General features: G+C 39.4%; 1 protein-coding gene across 4 annotated transcripts in view; it reads right to left on the reverse strand.

The window, feature by feature from the left end:
* The window catches only part of THSD7B (thrombospondin type 1 domain containing 7B), a 1,008,953-nt gene that overhangs the window by 439,374 nt on the left and 551,457 nt on the right, over positions 1-18,122 (reverse strand). For all 4 annotated transcript variants that reach the window (XM_051849593.2, XM_051849594.2, XM_070071550.1 and 1 more), the window contains exon 9: positions 17,005-17,239. In XM_051849593.2, coding sequence (XP_051705553.2) covers positions 17,005-17,239 — 235 coding nt within the window. The remainder of the gene's footprint in view (positions 1-17,004; positions 17,240-18,122) is intronic.

Genomic DNA, 18,122 nt, shown 5'->3' on the forward strand with positions numbered 1-18,122 from the left:
GCAGGCATTGCATGGGGCAGCTTAACCAGCTAGGCAGTCCTGCACCTAGTATTTATTTCCCTGAATCAGTTGCCTTCTGGAATTACATATTTCCTCTTCTTTGACCTTCTTACACATGTACTAGATACTTAATTGTAGCAAATCTGTGCATTAACAGAGTTCTAGAATAAGAGCAGTTCAAAAGCTTCCCAGAAAAGTAGAATCAAATGATGATTTTATTTGGGTGATGACTTTTTGAAATTTATGTAGATGAGGATCCTCAAAAAGTCCATGAAAAATCATGTTATTAAAAAAAGTGTGGATTTCAAATACTTTATGCCAAAATAAATATAACTTTTAATTGCACTTTCCATGAACTTTTTTGAAGTAGGCTTCTATTTAAATAAATGCTAGATATCTCTACAGAACATGAAACCGATGAGTTGGAGTTAGCAAGATATGACAAATTGCAAACAATGTATACTAACAACATTCACAAGAAAAACATAACAATGATCTCATTTTGCTGATGATTAATTAAATGCCCAGGCTCTGGAATACAGTAATATAGTCAATGGATTTAGAAGGACTAAAGATTCAGAAAACAGTATACAATTGTTTTTTATGACCACAGAGAGCTAAAAAAAAACATTTACTATCTTCAAAACAATAATATTTGTATTTGGTATTTAAATTTTATATTCTGTAAGTTTCTTAAGAAGAACAGAAATGCAGGGTGTACAAAGCTTAATGGCATGATCTCTGTACCAAATAGCCAGTGTTCATATAATTGCATTACTTAAATTCATTCTTAAGAATGGTGAAAGGCATTCTAATCTTCCTTTTCAGATAGTAAACTGAGGTGTTGAAATAATATATGAAAAATGGTAAGGGGTCCACTGCATTAGTTTAAGCCTCTACCTCCAGTGCAGGTATCCCATATTGGCACCAGTTCAAGTCCTGGCTGCTGCACTTCCTTTCCAGCTCCCTACTAATGTTCCTGGGAAAACAGTGGAAGATGGCTCAAGGGCTTGGGCCCCTGCATCCATGTGGGAGACCTGGAAGAAATTCCTGGCCTCTGACTTTGTATTGGCACAGATACAGCTATTGTAGCCATTTGGGGAGTGACCCAGTGGGTGGAAGACCTCTCTCCATCTTTCCCTCTCTCTGTCTGTAACTCTGCCTCTCAAAAAAAAGTATATCTTTAAAAAACTGTAGGACCAAATCATTATTTATCAATAATAAGGTTGGATATAAATGGCCTAAATTCTCCAATTAAAAAATACAGGCTGGATGGCTGGATTAAAAAACAAGACCCATTTATTTGCTACCTACAGGAAACATACCCCATCAACAAATATAAATATGGACTGAAAGTGAAAGATAGAAAAAGTACCCCATGATAATGGAAAGCAAAAATGATCAGGTGTAGCCATCCTAATATTAGACAAAATAGACTTTAACACAAAATCTGTTAAAAGAGACCAAGAAGAACATTATGTAATAAGAGATCAATTCAATAGGAAGATGTAGCTATAATAAATATATATGCACCCAACACCAAGGAACCTGGTTATTTAAAACAAATGTTAATGTTGTGATTTAATGCTATAACTAGTACTCAAACAGTATTTTTCACTTTGTGTTTCTGTGTGGGTGCAAACTGTTGAAATCTTTACTTAATATATACTAAATTGATCTTCTGTATATAAAGAAAATTGAAAATGAATCTTGATGTGAATGGAAGGGGAGAGAGAGCAGGGGGTGGGAGGAAAGTTATGGGTGGGGGAGCCATTGTAATGCATAAGCTGTACTTTGGAAATTATATTCATTAAATAAAAGTAAAAAAAAAAACAAATGTTAATGGATATAAAGAGTGGCAAAGACTCCAATACAATAGTAATGGGAAACATCAATACCCTACTTTCATCAATGGACAGATCAATCAGGCAGAAAAATCAACAAACAACAAAATCAATGTTAACTATGGACTAAATGGACCTAATTGAAATTTACAGAACATTTCATGCCACAGTTAAAAATACACATTTTTTAATCAGTGCAAGGACTTTTCTCTAGGATAGAACTCATATAGGAGGTCATAAAGTCAGTCTCAGCAAACTCAAAAATATTGAATTCATATCATGTATATTGTTTGAACACATAGAAAAAAGCTGAGAATTAATAACTTAAGAATTTCCAGAAAAAAAGAAAACACATGGAGACCAAATAACATGCTTTTACTGAACAGTGGGTTATAGAAGAGATCAAAAGGGGAACCAAAAATTTCCGGAAATGAATGAATATGATAATACAACATATCAAAACTTACGGGATACAGCAAAAACAGTATTAAGCAGGAAGTTTATAGCAATTAGTGCCTAAATCAAGAAATTGGAAAGGCATCAAATAAATGAGCTTTCAATGCATCTCAAATACCTAAAAAAATAACAAACAAAACTTAAAATTAATTTGAGTAAAGAAATAATTAAAATTAGAGAATAAATAAAGTAGAAACAAATACAAAAGGTAAGCAAAATTAAGAGCTATTTGTTGAAACAATGAACAAAATTGATATATGATTGGCCAAAATAACAAAAATAAAAAGGAGAGGGATGGCCAAAATCAATAATATAAGAGATGAAAAAGGAGATGTAACAATGGGTACCACATAAATAAAAAAAGAATCATCAGATATTATAACAAAGAGCTATATGCCAACAAATTAGAAGATATACAAGAAATGGATAGATTCCTGGACACTTACAATTTACCAAAATTGAGTCATAGAACTACTAAGCAGACAAATGACCAAGATGGAGACTGAACCAGTAACAAAAATTGTCTAAACAAAGAAAAATCGAGCATGGATGGCTGCCCTGCTGACTTCTACCAGTTATTTAAAGAACAAATTACTATTCTTCTCAAGATATTAAAAAAAAAATGACAGGGAGGGAATCCTCCCCAACTCCTCATATGAAGTCACCAAACCAGAAAAAAAAAGACACAGCAAAGAAATAAAACTACAGATCAATATCCTAGATGAACATAGAAAATATTAGCTAATTAAATCCAACAACACATCAGAAAGATCATAAACAAGACTTGTGTCTGCAAATACTAGCTGATAGAATAAAAAAGGGAGAGAACGATCCAACATGGGAAGTGAGATACACAGCAGACCTATAGAAGGGCAGATGTCCTGAACAGCACTCTGGCCTCAGAATCAGCCCTTAAGGCATGCGGATCTGGCTGAAAAGCCCATGAGAGTATTACAAGCATGGAAAGCCAAAACACGCTGGAAAAAAAAAAAAAAAAAAACCCTACATGAAATATCTCTGTGAATGAGATCCAGTAAAAGGAACAGGTCATTAAGGAAGGAGGTACCTTTCTCTGAAGGGAGGAGAGAACTTCCACTTTGACCATGGCCTTGTCTAAATATGATCAGAGTTGGTGAACTCAAAAGGCTTCCATAGCCTTGGCGACTCATGACAAGAGCCTAGGGTGATTACTGATGCCGTAAACAGGAGTGTCAATTTGTTAAGTCAACAACAGGAGTCACTGTGCACTTACTCCTCATGTAGGATCTCTGTCCTTAATGTGCTGTATATTGTGATTTAATGCTATAACTAGTACTCAAACAGTATTTTTCACTTTGTGTTTCTGTGTGGGAGCAAACTGTTGAAATCTTTACTTAATATATGCTAAACTGATCTTCTGTATATAAAGAGAATTGAAAATGAATCTTGATGTGAATGGAAGTGGGGAGGGAGAGGCAAAGGGTAGGGTTGTGGGTGGGAGGGACGTTATGGGGGGGAAGCCATTGTAATCCATAAGCTGTACTTTGGAAATTTAGATTCTTAAATAAAAGTTAAAATAAAATAAAATAAAATGAAAGATCATTCACCCTGAACAAGAATGATTTATCCCTAGTATTCAGGGATGATTCAACATATGCAAATTAATAAATTTGATTTGAGAATTTGAAAAATTTGAATTTGAAATAAATTCAACCAAGGAGGTAAAAGAGCTCTGCAATGAACACCCAGTTAACAAACTAGAGAATAAAAATCATATAATTATCTCAATGGAAGCAGAGAAATCATTCGATAAAATACAACATCTTTTCAGGATAAAACTCTTAAGCAAATGAGTTTAGAAGGAACATTTCTCCCTGTTAGGAATTTGGAAAACATTATGCTGAGTGAAATAAGCCAATCCCAAAGGGACAAATACCACATGTTCTCCCTGATAGGTGTCAACTAACTGAGCACCAAAAAAGAAACCTGTTAAAGTGAAATGAACACTATGAGAAAGGGTGACTTAATCAGCCCTCACCCTGACTGTTGATGAACAACTTAATATGTTATCCCTCTTAGTATTTTTTTTTGTTTGTTCTACTTAATACTTTTGGTTGAATACTGTTATCAATACACAATTATTCTTAAGTGCTGAAACTTAACTGAAAAGTGATCGCTGTTAATATAAGAGTGGGAATAACAGAGGGAAGAGATGTGCAATTCGGGACATGCTCAGGCTGACTTACCTCAAATGGTAGAATTAGAAACATACCAGGGGATTCCATTTCAATCCCATCAAGGTGGCTTGTGCCAATGCCATCTCACTAGTCCCAGTGATCAATGTTTGTTCACAATTGATCATAATGATAGGACTAAGAACCAAAGGGATCACATAAACAAGAATAGTGTCTGCAAATACTAACTGACAGAGTAAAAAAGGGAGAGATCGATCCAACATGGGAAGTGAGATACACAGCAAACCCATAGAATGGCAGATGTCATAAACAGCACTCTGGCCTCTGAATCAGCCCTTAAGGCATGCGGATCTGGCTGAAAAGCCCATGAGAGTATTTCAGGCATGGAAAGCCAAGACACTCTGGGGGAAAAAAAAAAAAAAAAAAACCTAAATGAAAGATCTCCGCGAATGAGATCCCAGTGGAAAGAACGGGTCATCAAAAAGGAGGTACCTTTCTCTGAAGGGAGGAGAGAACTTCCACTTTGACCATGGCCTTGTCTAAATATGATCAGAGTCAGTGAACTCAGGGGGCTTCCATAGCCTTGGCAGCTCATAACAAGAGCCTAGGGTGATTACTGATGCCATAAACAAGAGTGTCAATTTGTTAAGTCAACAATAGGAGTCACTGTGCACTTACTCCTCATGTAGGATCTCTGTCCTTAGTGTGCTGTACATTGTGATTTAATGCTATAACTAGTACTCAAACAGTATTTTTCACTTTATGTTTCTGTGTGGGAGCAAACTGTTGAAATCCTTACTTAGTGTATGCTAAACTGATCTTCTGTATATAAAGAGAATCGAGGGTGAATCTTGATGTGAATGGAAGGGGAGAGGGAGTGGGAAAGGGGAGGGTTGCGGGTGGGAGGGACGTTATGGGGGGAAGCCATTGTAGTCCATAAGCTGTACTTTGGAAATTTATATTCATTAAATAAAAGTTAAAAAAAAAAGAAGGAACATTTCTCAACATAATCACAGCAATATACAACAAACCCACAGCCAACATCATACTGAATGGGGAAAAGTCGGAAGTACTTCCACTAAGATCTAGAACCAGACAGGGATGCTCATTTTCACTACTGCTCTTCAATACAGTTCTGGAAGCATTAGCCAGAGCTCTTAGCAATAGAAAGAAATTAAAGTGATACCAATTAGCAAGGAGGGAGTCAAATTATCCCTATTTGCAGATGACATGATTCTACACATTGGGGAACCAAAAGACTCCACTAAGAGACTAATGGGACTCATGAGAGGGTTTGGTAAAGTTGCAGGTTATAAAATCAACACACAAAAATCAATATCCTTTGAGTATATAGACAATGCCATGCCTGATAAAGAACTTGTAATATCTGTCCCATTTGCAAATATGACAATAAATTTAGAATCTTGATAAATTCAACCATGAAGGTAAAAGTGCTATACAATGAAAATTTTAAAAATATTAAATAAAGAAATAGTAGAAGACACCAAAAAATGGAAAAATCTTCCAAGATCATGTATTGGAAGAATTAGTATCATTATTATGTCCATACTACCCAAAGCAATTTATAGATTCAATGTGATACCAATCAAACACCAATGACATTCTTCTCAGATCTTGAAAAAAAATGATCAAAAATTCATATGGAAACATAAGAAACCCCAAATAGCTATAGCAGTATCATACAACAAAACAAAGCCAGAGACATCATAATACCAGATTTCAAAACATACTAAAGGGCAGTTATAATCAAAATAGCCAGGTGCTAGCAAAACATAGACATGTAGACCAATGGAACAGATAGAAGTGGAAGAAATCAATCCATACATCTACAACAAACTCTTCTTTGTCAAAGGAGCTGAAATCAACCTTGGAAAAAGGATAGTATCTGCAACAAATGGCACTAGAAAAATTGAATCTCCAAGAGCAGAGGTATGAAACAAGATTTCTACCTTGCACCGTAGAGAAAAAAAAATGACTCAAAATGGGTCAAGGATGTAAATCTACATCCTGATATTATCAAAATACTAGAGAGCGTTGGGGGAACTCTACAAGACACTGGCATAGGGAAGACTTAGAAAAGACCCTGGAAGAATGGCAGAAGTATAGGCTATCAAAGCAAAAATAGACAAATGGGATTGTATAAAGTTAAGAAGCTTCTATTCTACAAAGGAAACACTCAACAGAGTGGGGGGAAACAACAAAAAGGGAGAATATTTTTAAACTGTGAAACTGATAAAGGAGGATTAACATCCAAAATCTATAAAAAACTGAAAACAACACAACAAATAATCCAGTTAAAAATGGGCAAAGACTTGAACAGGCATTTTTCAAAAGAGGAAAATCAAATGTCCAACAGACACAGGAAAAAATGCTCAGGATCATTAGCCATCAGGGAAATAAAAACCACAATGAGGTTTCACCAGAATGGCTCTCATACAGGAATCAAAAAAACATAAATGCTGGTAAGGATGTGGTGGTAGGGGAAGTACCCTTATCCACTATTGGTAGGGATGTAAACTAATACATCCCTTATGGAAGACAGTAAGGTGATACTTTAGAAATCTGAAAATAGATCTACCATATGACCCAGCCATCCCATTCCCAGGAATTTACCCAAGGGAAATGAAATCAGTATATGAAAGAGTTACCTGTACGCTCATGTTTATTGCAGTTCAATTCACAATAGCTATGATATGGAATCAACCCAGATGTCCATCAACTAATGACTGGATAAAGTCAATGTGGTATATATACACTATGGAATACTACTTGGCCATAATAAATAATGAAATTGCCATTTGCAACAAAATGGATGCACCTGGAAATTATTAAGCTTAATGAAATATGTCAGTCCTAAAAGACAAATGTCATGTTTTTCCTCATCTGTGGTAACTAACAGAGTACCAAAAATGTAATGTATATGACAGAAATTGACATTCTGAGATATGATTACTGTTTTCAGCCCTTGTCTCTACTGTTGAGGAACCGTGGTTTTTTTCTTCTTTTTACTATTTATTGAAATCTTTACTTAATGGGGAGTTGTTTATTGTTATAAAATAAATTGAAAGTATGTCATTGTAAAAATTAAAAAAAAAATAAGAAAGGAGGCTGGCGCTGAGGCTCACTAGGCTAATCCTCTGCCTTGCGGCGCCGGCACACGGGTTCTAGGCTCGGTCAGGGCACTGGATTCTGTCCCGGTTGCCCCTCTTCCAGGCCTGCTCTCTGCTGTGGCCTGGGAGTGCAATGGAGGATGGCCCAAGTCCTTGGGCCCTGCACCCCATGGGAGACCAGGATAAGTACCTGGCTCCTGCCATTGGATCAGCACGGTGCTCCGGCCGCGGTGGCCATTGGAGGGTGAACCAACGGAAAAGGAAGATGTTTCTCTCTGTCTCTCTCACTGTCCACTCTGCCTGTCAAAAAATAAATAAATAAATAAATAAATAAATAAATAAAAAATAAGAAAGGAAGGAGGAGGGTGGCTGGGAATATGGGTGGGTTGGAGGGGAGAGTGGAAAGTATCACTATTCTCCCAAATCTGCACAAAAGTGAAAACAAAAAAGAAAAAAAAGTTGTAAAAATTACATGGAAATCAATTTCTTCCCACTTAACAAGTACATGGTGGCTTTCTAACCATAAAAATATTTTTATGTTCCATGAGGTGTTTTTTTCTTGGATTTTTGAGCCAAATTATTGTTTTAATAAAAGTATGTTACACTAAAAATAGAAATAATGTGTACTGGATCCAAAGCTATATAGAAAAAGACAGCACTTGAAGAATATTGTGACAATGGAAAACAAGTCTAGCACTTTTAAGTTGAAAATTATTAGACTTCCAGTGAGAGAGCACACAGAAAATGGAGAAGATAAAAATAAGGAAAGAAAGGACTAAAATGTCATGGAGCCAAAAAAGGGATGACAATCCAGGGTGAAGATTTCTCTATGCATATACAATATATCCAATATGCAAATGCAAGTATTGTCCAAATTTCAAACACAAAGAAACAGAAGAAGAAAAAAATTAATAATGGCCATGGCCAAAAGGAACTAGGTCATCTAAGAGAAAAAAGTCCAAGGAATATCAGACCCCATAAACACAGATAATTATAAAAATTAAGGTATTTCAGAGTTATGTAAGTCTAGCGACAATCTATAGACAAAGCATTGAAGACTAATTTGTTTTGGAAAGAATGCCCCAAATCTCATTCTTGCCACAGTAACTTAAAGATGTGGCAGACAGGGACTGGGAGATAAATGGGGAAAGGAAGAGAGTAGAGCTTGGATGCCCTCACCCCTCCGAGCAAGTGCTCACAGAATCAATCTCAACCAAAGAGAAATGAGGAATGAGGTTTTACACTGGATGCCCTTCCCCTCAATCCATTTATCAAACCCTTTGTCCCCAATTATTGCATTAGGAAATGAAAACTTTGGGAGGTGGGTTGGCCATGAGAATGCAACGCTTGTGAATGAGATTAGTGTCCTTATAAAAATAGACAGCAGAAACTGTGCCTCCTCTCTTTGGTCTCTAATGTGTACAGACACGATGAGAAGATAGCCCTCTACAAACCTGAAAGAGGGCTCTCACGAGAACCTGACCACGGTGTCAGCTGATCTTACTCTACAGGCTCCAAAACTGTGAGCAATAAACTCTTATTGGTTAAGTTATCCAGCTTCTGGTAATTTTATAATAGCAGCCTGAGAAAAGAAAAGCACTAAGAGAAAAGGTCTAGAAATTTTACCAAGTGGCAGAATTCCACATAATGGGGGTAGTCAGAGAGGTGTTGCTTGAATGAGCTGAGGTCCATTGCTTTCACAGGGGTGAATCTAGGGAGGAACATTTTAAGCAAATAAATGAAAAGAAACCTGAATGATAGGTAGAAAATATATCATCTGGAGTTTAGAGGCAGACATCATAAAAAAAAAGAAGGATGAAAATATACACTCGTGTTTGTTTATATAAACACAAAGACATACTGGAGGCGGATAATATACCTAATAATGTGCTATAAGTGGTAGGACAGAACGAAAGAAGTGATGGATGGGAGCAGGGGTAGCACTAGGCTTCCTCATTACTCACCTCTTACAGTGTTATGAATAGCACGCTATGCCAATGCGTGCTCAACAGAGGTAGAGGGAGAGAGAGACAGAAAACAGCATAGTGGAGTAAGAGATGCTTGGAATGTGTAGCTTTCCATTCTCAGTCCATCTATTTTATTTCCTTTTTTTTTTTTTTTTTGACAGGCAGAGTGGATAGTGAGAGAGAGAGAGACAGAGAGAAAGGGCTTCCTTTGCCGTTGGTTCACCCTCCAATGGCCGCTACGGCCGGTGCGCTGCAGCCGGCGCACCGCGCTGATCCGATGGCAGGAGCCAGGTGCTTCTCCTGGTCTCCCATGGGGTGCAGGGCACAAGCACTTGGGCCATCCTCCACTGCACTCCCAGGCCACAGTAGAGAGCTGGACTGGAAGAGGGGCAACCGGGACAGAATCTGGCGCCCCGACCGGGACTAGAACCCGGTGTGCTGGCGCCGCAAGGCGGAGGATTAGCCTAGTGAGCCGAGGCGCCGGCCCATCAATTTTATTTCATTTCCACTATGGAGCATGATATACTTTGAGAAAAGTAAAATGGAAAACACAAATACTCATAGAAAATTGCTCAATAAATACTTTTTTTAACTTAGTTGAAAGGCATGGCAACACTGAAAGACAGAGACAGAGATCTTCCATCTGCTGGTTCATTCCCCAAAGAGCAGCAACAGCCAGAATTGGGCCAGGGCAAAGCCAGGAGCCCATAATGCCTTCCAGGTCTCCAACATGGATGGTGGCAGCCCAGATGCTTGAGCCATTATCTGCTGCCTCCGAGGGTATTCACAAGCAGAAAGCTGGATAGGAAGTAGAGAAGGCAGGACTCAAATTGGCACTCCAATATGGGATGCAGTCATCCCAAATAGAGGTTTAACCCACTGCATCACATAACACCCAGTCAGTAAACTACATATTATTGCTACACTATTATTAATCATCTGAATATGGATACACACAGACACAAGCTGTCTATCAAATAGATACATTTGATTAGCATAACAATAGAAAGAATATTTATGGGGATACAGTGTATTTTAAACAAGCTACTCTGGTAACGAAAATATATTAGTAGAGATAGCAAGAACAAACAAAAAACTAAAGTCATCCCCAAGTCCTTTATTCATACTCTATCTACTAGAATAAATTGAACTGTCATCTATCCTGAGACCTGTCCAACCCTTCCTGGAATATGACTGGCAGTGAAAGCACCACTTGAATAACTTGTGTGCTTGGCAGGCTATCTGGGAGCCCACACTGATCTACCCCACACTCCCTCATACATTCACAAAATAGCCTAGAAACAGTCGGAGTACTAGACTTCAATCTTTCTGGAGAGGGTCTCTCCTATAGCAAGGGCCTCCTAGTTTTCAAAAATATCATCCTTGAACTACTAACAACTTCTCCTCCTCCTCCAGCAATGGTAAAGTATATTTTCTCCATCACTTCAGTCACAAAAGGCTTTTGACATCTTTCGTGCTGCGGTCTGTAGTGTGCATACATGTGAACACATATGTGTACACACATGCAAATGTTATACACACATCAATTAGAGTTTTCTGATTGTTGAATTTCCCATCTTTGAATTGCTAGAACTTAGCAGTGCCAATGTTTGGTAATAGTAGGGGAATGTCCTATTAGTACTTGTGGGGAGCAACTGGGAGCAACTCGGACTAGACTAAGTTACTCGAATTAAGACTTATTCTATGCATCTGCTCTCCCACAATATGGCGATGGGAGAGGAGTAAAAACAACTTTTACACAGCTGCCTCCAGTTCAACCAGTAACCTGCAGGAGCTGATCCCGCTCCTGATTGGAGGAGAGCAGCATACTCGGTGTGTGGGCAGCCGAGTTGGGATTGGCGGAAGAGGACTATAAAGGAGGAGAGAGACAACATGCACCAGGAACATCTATCTGAAGGAACACCTGTGCAGCCCCCGAGAGAGCCGGCCGGCGGTGTGCCGCTCCCCTGCGGAAGTGGGGAAAGTGGCCAGGGGGAACCGCCCTTCCACGGAGGTGGAAGGGACGGTAGCCAACCCAGGAAGAACCAGCAGCAAACCCGGGGAGGGCCGAGCAGACGAAAGAACAGCGCAGGGTCCTGTGTCGTTCCTCCACGAAGAGGGGGAGCGACAAGTACTAATGCTACTAAAGGCTGAAAACAGATTACCCCTCCCCCCTCCCGCGGGGGATATTAAGTTAATTGCTCCAGCCATTTCCAAAGCAAGGAAACATTTGGATTTATTTTTTAGTTAGTAAAAAAGCTATGCCCCCGCCGGCGCTATGGCTCACTAGGCTAATCCTCTGCCTGCGGCACCAGAACCCTGGGTTCTAGTCACATTTGGGGTGCCAGTTCTGTTCCAGTTGCTCCTCTTCCAGTCCAGCTCTCTGCTATGGCCCGGGAAGGCAGTGGAGCATGGCCCAGGTGCTTGGGCCCTGCACCTGCGCGGGAGACCAAGTAGAAGTGCCTGGCTCCTGGCTTCAGATTGGCTCAGTGCGCCGGCCATAGTGGCCATTTGGGGGGTGAACCAACAGAAAGAAGACTTTTCTCTCTGTCTCTCTCTCTCTCACTGTCTAACTCTACCTCTCAAAAAAAAAAAAAAAAAGCTATGCCCCTCCTTGTCATAATTTATACTTCCTACTGTAATGGAAACACTGATTCTGGATTGGCAGTGTTCTCAAGTAAAGGCAAATTTATTACATTTCAGTCAATACATTTTCCTGGACTTGCACTGGAATTTTCTTTTCTTTTTATTTTCTTTTTTCTTTCTTTCTTTCTTTTTTTTTTTTTTTTTTTGACAGGCAGAGTGGACAGTGAGAGAGAGAGACAGAGGAGAAAGGTCTTCCTTTGCCGTTGGTTCACCCTCCAATGGCCGCCACGGCTGGCGCGCTGCGGCTAGCGCACCGCGCTGATCCGATGGCAGGAGCCAGGTACTTATCCTGGTCTCCCATGGGGTGCAGGGCACAAGCACTTGGGCCATCCTCCACTGCACTCCCAGGCCACAGTAGAGAGCTGGCCTGGAAGAGGGGCAATCGGGACAGAATCCGGCACCCCGACCAGGACTAGAACCTGTGTGCCGGCGCTGCAAGGTGGAGGATTAGCCTAGTGAGCTGCGGCATTGGCACGCTTCAATCCTTATGAGCATTATAATGAAATGCATCATACTGAGCTACAAAGACCTTCTGGTTTTCAGCTATGCCTGCATATTCAAGATGCAGACACAGAATGCTCAATCTGCTTGATCAATCAGCTGACCAGGAACTAGTCTAGTTATTTTATTCAGCTAGATGAAGCAAACTTGCCAACATTTTCATATTAAATGTTTAAATGGAGCTATTTATTATTATATCTCAAAAAACTTCCAGGTATTTTCACATTAAAGGGAGAAAGTACCTTATCAGGAACCTAGATAGGTTTTGAGTCGTGTGTTTTTAAACTTTATTATTATTTTCTTGTACATTGTCACTGAAAGAAAGTATTGAATAATGAAATAAAACCAAACAAAACTGCAGAAATGCCCCCAACAAGCTCTCACTTCAGGTTTAGCTGTGCCCTGCCTGGTTCTCATTTTCTGATATGATCAGTTCTATTACTCACACAATGGTAGCATTCTCTCCCATACAGTCACATGGAAACCAGAGCACCAACTGAGGGATGCAAGAATTGCAGGGTGCTCTATGCCTCCTGTGTACAGGTGGGATTGAAATAAAACACAGCTTTTAGTCCATTCATTCCACAGAGACACACTTCTTCCTCTCTACCCGGAGGCTACTCTGGCTTTAGATATTGCCTTCTTCCTTCTTCTTTCTAACCCCATTTCCAGACCCTGGGATTTCACAAGTGACAGGGAATCTATTTCCACTGTAATGTCTTTCACATGAAAATTAGCAATAAATAAATAAATAAAAAAGGCAAAGCAAAGGATGCTTTCGATGGCTGATAATCCCACTGGGTGCTTTACTGGATACTAGATATTATTTTCTTAGCTCAATTAATCTCATTCACCTCAAGAATTTTAATTAACTTTACTAAAGTCAAGGCAGATTGTACATGTTTAGCAGGATTGTTTGGAGACATACAGTAAGAATTAAAACTCAGTTGTTAAGTCGCCAGTCCCATTAAGAGTACAAAAAGTAATTAACAATATCTGTGTATGTGTGTGTGTGTGTGAGAGAGAACAGCTGTGCAATTGATGTTTCTGTATCAGTAAAATGCAGCAAAACTGGAAGTTAGTCACTGTAAAAATATTTTAAATCGCATTTATGTACATTTTCAAATAAATGCATGTTAATTTATGAATTATGGTTTAAACTGCAAACTACTAGCCCTGTGGGATTTCTTTTCTTTTTCTGCCACAAAACATCTTTAAGTTAACATTTGGGTAAACTGATGTGTTCAGAGACATTCATGAATTCAAAGTAATTGTGAAATATGAGAGGAAATAGGGCTATTTTAACACATAACTCAATTTTTCCTGTCCAAGTATCCCTTTAAAGTGTCACAATAATTTATTCAGAGGTGTCAGTCTCAATCCTAATGCCTCTTTGCTAAGAAATAAACAAATTTCATTTCTGTCAACTGGATTTTTCCCACAATATTCAGAGCGGGAAAATTCTACGGACAGAATATTAGATTTCAGACATGCTAATGTTCCCATCATTATAAAGAAAAAAAAAGTTTTCTTGCCTTTTATGTTGAGTTTAATCCAACATCCATACCTAAGGAAAGTTTATATTAAGCCTGTTTCATGCTATACTTAGATAGTTGGAAACTTAAGTCATAAAAATAAACATCATCAAGGTCTCAATGCATTTCAGATAAAAGAAGTTCTCAAGGATGCATAATACCTTTATAAGGATTTTTAAGATTTCATGATGACCTCTTTGCACTCAATTATCAACTCGAACCAAGTGATAGAGAAGTGATTACTGTCCAAGTTTGTTCATGACTCAATTTATCCATTGATCCAATGAACTCATGTGTTGCTATGACCACAACACAAGGTGAAATAAGAATAAGACACAAGAAGATCTTCCTAAAAGCATCACAAGCAAGGTAGAGTTAGATACTAGAGGAGAAATATTTAAGAGTTCGTGAGAGCAGGTCATGTATTTGTGACTTGCTCATTACTCTTCACAACTGTCCCCTTACTAAAAATTTATTGTAGTAGATAAAACATTTTTTTTTGTTGAAACAAGGGATAAATAAAAGCTTCTCTTGATTTTCCACTTTTCATATTCAATCTTTGTCACATATGTTCAGTTCATTCATACGTTCCAGATATATTTACAGGAAACAAACAGTATGCGAGAAACTGTGAGGCTGGCGCTGCGGTACAGCGGGTTAAAGCCCTGGCCTGAAACACCAGCATCCCATATGGGGGCCGGTTCTAGTCCCGGCTGCTCCTCTTTCGATCCAGCTCTCTACTATGGCTTGAGATAGCAGTGGAAGATGGCCCAAGTGCTTGGGCCTCTGCACCCACATGGGAGACCCAGAAGAAGCTCCTGGCTTCTGGCTGTGGATTGGCGCAGCTCTGCCCATTGCAGCCATCTAGGGAGTGAACCAGCGGATGGAAGACCTCTCTCTCTGTCTCTACCTCTCTCTGTAACTCTATCTTTCAAATAAATAAATAAATAAATCTTTAAAAAAAAAAAAACAGTATGCCAAACACTGTGCTAAAGATTGGGGTTTTGACAGTCAATAACACCCGGGCCCAGAGATATGAAAGCCACACGAAGAGATAGAATGAAGCAAAGTGTCCCTGGCCATGCTTCACTTCTTTTTTTTTTTTTTTTTTTTTTTTTGACAGGCAGAGTGGACAGTGAGAGAGAGAGACAGAGAGAAAGGTCTTCCTTTGCCGTTGGTTCACCCTCCAATGGCCGCCGCGGCTGGTGCACTGCAGCCGGTGCACCGCGCTGATCTGATGGCAGGAGCCAGGTACTTATCCTGGCCTCCCATGGGGTGCAGGGCCCAAGCACTTGGGCCATCCTCCACTGCACTCCCTGGCCACAGCAGAGAGCTGGCCTGGAAGAGGGGCAACCGGGACAGAATCTGACGCCCTGACCGGGACTAGAACCCGGTGTGCCGGCGCCCCAAGGTGGAGGATTAGCCTAGTGAGCCGCGGCGCCAGCCAGATGCTTCACTTCTAAGTCATAGTTATCTTCATGTGTATTTGCTGAACCATCTGCTCATCAGACACTGCAATGCTTCTGGCATAAGCAGTGCATTTTCATTAACTGAGCTTCTGCATCTTCCTTAACACACAGCTTAAAAGGCCTCCACGACAGTGTAGAAGAACCCCAGAACACTCCACTAGGGTGTCATACGTGAAATTATATGAGCATAAGAATTCTGTATGACAGAAACACAAATTGGATTAACTAAGGCAGATGAACAAGCAAATCCATTTGCCTGTGTCGCCAGAAAGAGCCAGACTTTCTTTAAGCGTCACGGGACTAGGGCCTGATGCTTCCATCATCTGTTCTGCTTCTGTTTCTTTCTCAGCACCCTTTTCACTTTCACATCCTGCTTCTTCCACCAAGCCTGGCTCTGGTTCTGAAAATGCTCAGTTCCTATGCTTAGAGCAGAAAGGAGAGAGCACTTTGTTTCCCTCGCTTTTAAATTTTGGGGGGATACTGTTTAGCTTTTGGGAACAGATCAAAGCATTCACCAGCTCATCCTGAGAATCTATCACCCCTTTGATGGGGCTGAGATCTCTAAATGTGGCCACTGAGCAATCTCCGTATACTGAAAAAGACCCTATATTTTCTTCTTCGTGAGCCTTCCCTCGTGCACGCAAGGAACAGTCATGTCTACTATTTGGTATAGAGCGGAAACTCTTATTGCTGACCTCTTTCTCCTGCATCACTTGCAATTGTTCTTAACACTTTTTGCTCTTGTGTAAAAGTCCCAGTCCAAATTTCCCTACTGCCTTTTGAATAATTCACATCTCTACATACAGAGTATGTCATGCATCAGATTATAACCCACATGAGGATGCAAAGTAGTCTATCAAAATGGCTAGACAATCATCTGGAAATATGTGCGAAGTCAAAAGAGTAAGACACAGCCTTATCCAACTGCAGTAGCCACCTTCATGTTGACCTAGTCCCTATGTGATGTGAGAAGAGTCAAAACTTCAAGATCAGCTCTAGAAAACTTATCTGACTATTCAGATCCAATAGTTTTGGACATAATTTATTTTTATCCATTAGTTAATATACATATTATAACTGTATTAGTACTATGCATTGTAACTATGATGATCTTTGTTTGAGGTATAGGTTTTAGTCTTTAAGAGCATATTACAAAAATCACAAAACCATCATTCTACTGTAGCACAGAGCTAGGCATACTTGTTGCCTGATAAATGCTTTCAAATAAAATTTTCCACTATGCAATAATCACAAGCACTTTGAGTAACAGAGTGATAATACCTTTTGTTCATCACTTGTCCAACATGACTCTTGACACAGAAGACCTTCCGCATCTGAATGCCCACACCACACGTAGCTTCTCCATTCCAGCCAATGGTTGCATTCAGGGCAGTTACCAATGTGTTTTCAGAACAAGGGCCCCAGGGCATTGTCTCCCAGTAAAGTTGCATACAGGAATGGTCATGGCATAAACGATGTTCTTGGAGGGCTTGACTAGGAGGGCATGGTTTTCCACCTGCAAAATCAGAATAAAAGAGAATACACTGCTGTTGCTGTTATTACTGCTTTTGCTGTTTCTGCAACAGTCTAGAAAGACAGTCTCGTTGACACAGCCTTACAAAAGCCTGAGCCTCCACATTCTCATTCTGAGGACAGGGAATTTTGTCCAGAGGAAAAAAATCTGAGGACTACATATTGCAATCTTCTAAATAACAGGCATTCATCCATCTCAATTGGACCATAAAATTAATTGGCTCTACTGTGCACCTCTAGGACAGGTATCTATGGGACAAATTCCAGAGAAATTTGCTTTTCTTTAATACTACTCACCATACATGAAATAATCCATTAGAATAGCTCATGACCTTGAAATGGTTTTAGGTTGAGCATAGATGCACACACACACATACACACCCTAGACATAGTCTCCCTTTCTTAAGAGTGGCATTGTTTTTCTTAGAAAGTCATACTATGATAGCTATCCTCTAGCAAGCATGCATTTTACTGCAATTTGAGAAACCTAGAAATATCTGTGAAAGTTTGGCAGAAGAGAGCACATCCTTAAATTCTGAAATCACATTTGACAATGTACTATCCACCAGCAGGGAGACCAGAGAGATGTGCATCCTAACACTCTCGGGAAAGTCAGACAATCAAATTTCATTACTGTCTTCTCGTTCACATTTTTATATCCATGTAATAAGTGGTATGCATCTGAAGCATTGATCCTTTCCTACTCTGCCACGCTGTAATGTTTTATTCAGTGGGCTAAATGCCTAAGATTTGTGTCCATGGTTTTGTTATTCTTGTTTTCTTTTTCACATTAAGAACTACTGTCATTTTTTTCCTCCCAAAAATGTAATAGATAAGAGAGGGCAGCACATGCACTTTAAGAATAT

Source organism: Oryctolagus cuniculus, chromosome 3 (genome assembly GCF_964237555.1).
Source record: "Oryctolagus cuniculus chromosome 3, mOryCun1.1, whole genome shotgun sequence".
NCBI lineage: Eukaryota > Metazoa > Chordata > Mammalia > Lagomorpha > Leporidae > Oryctolagus > Oryctolagus cuniculus.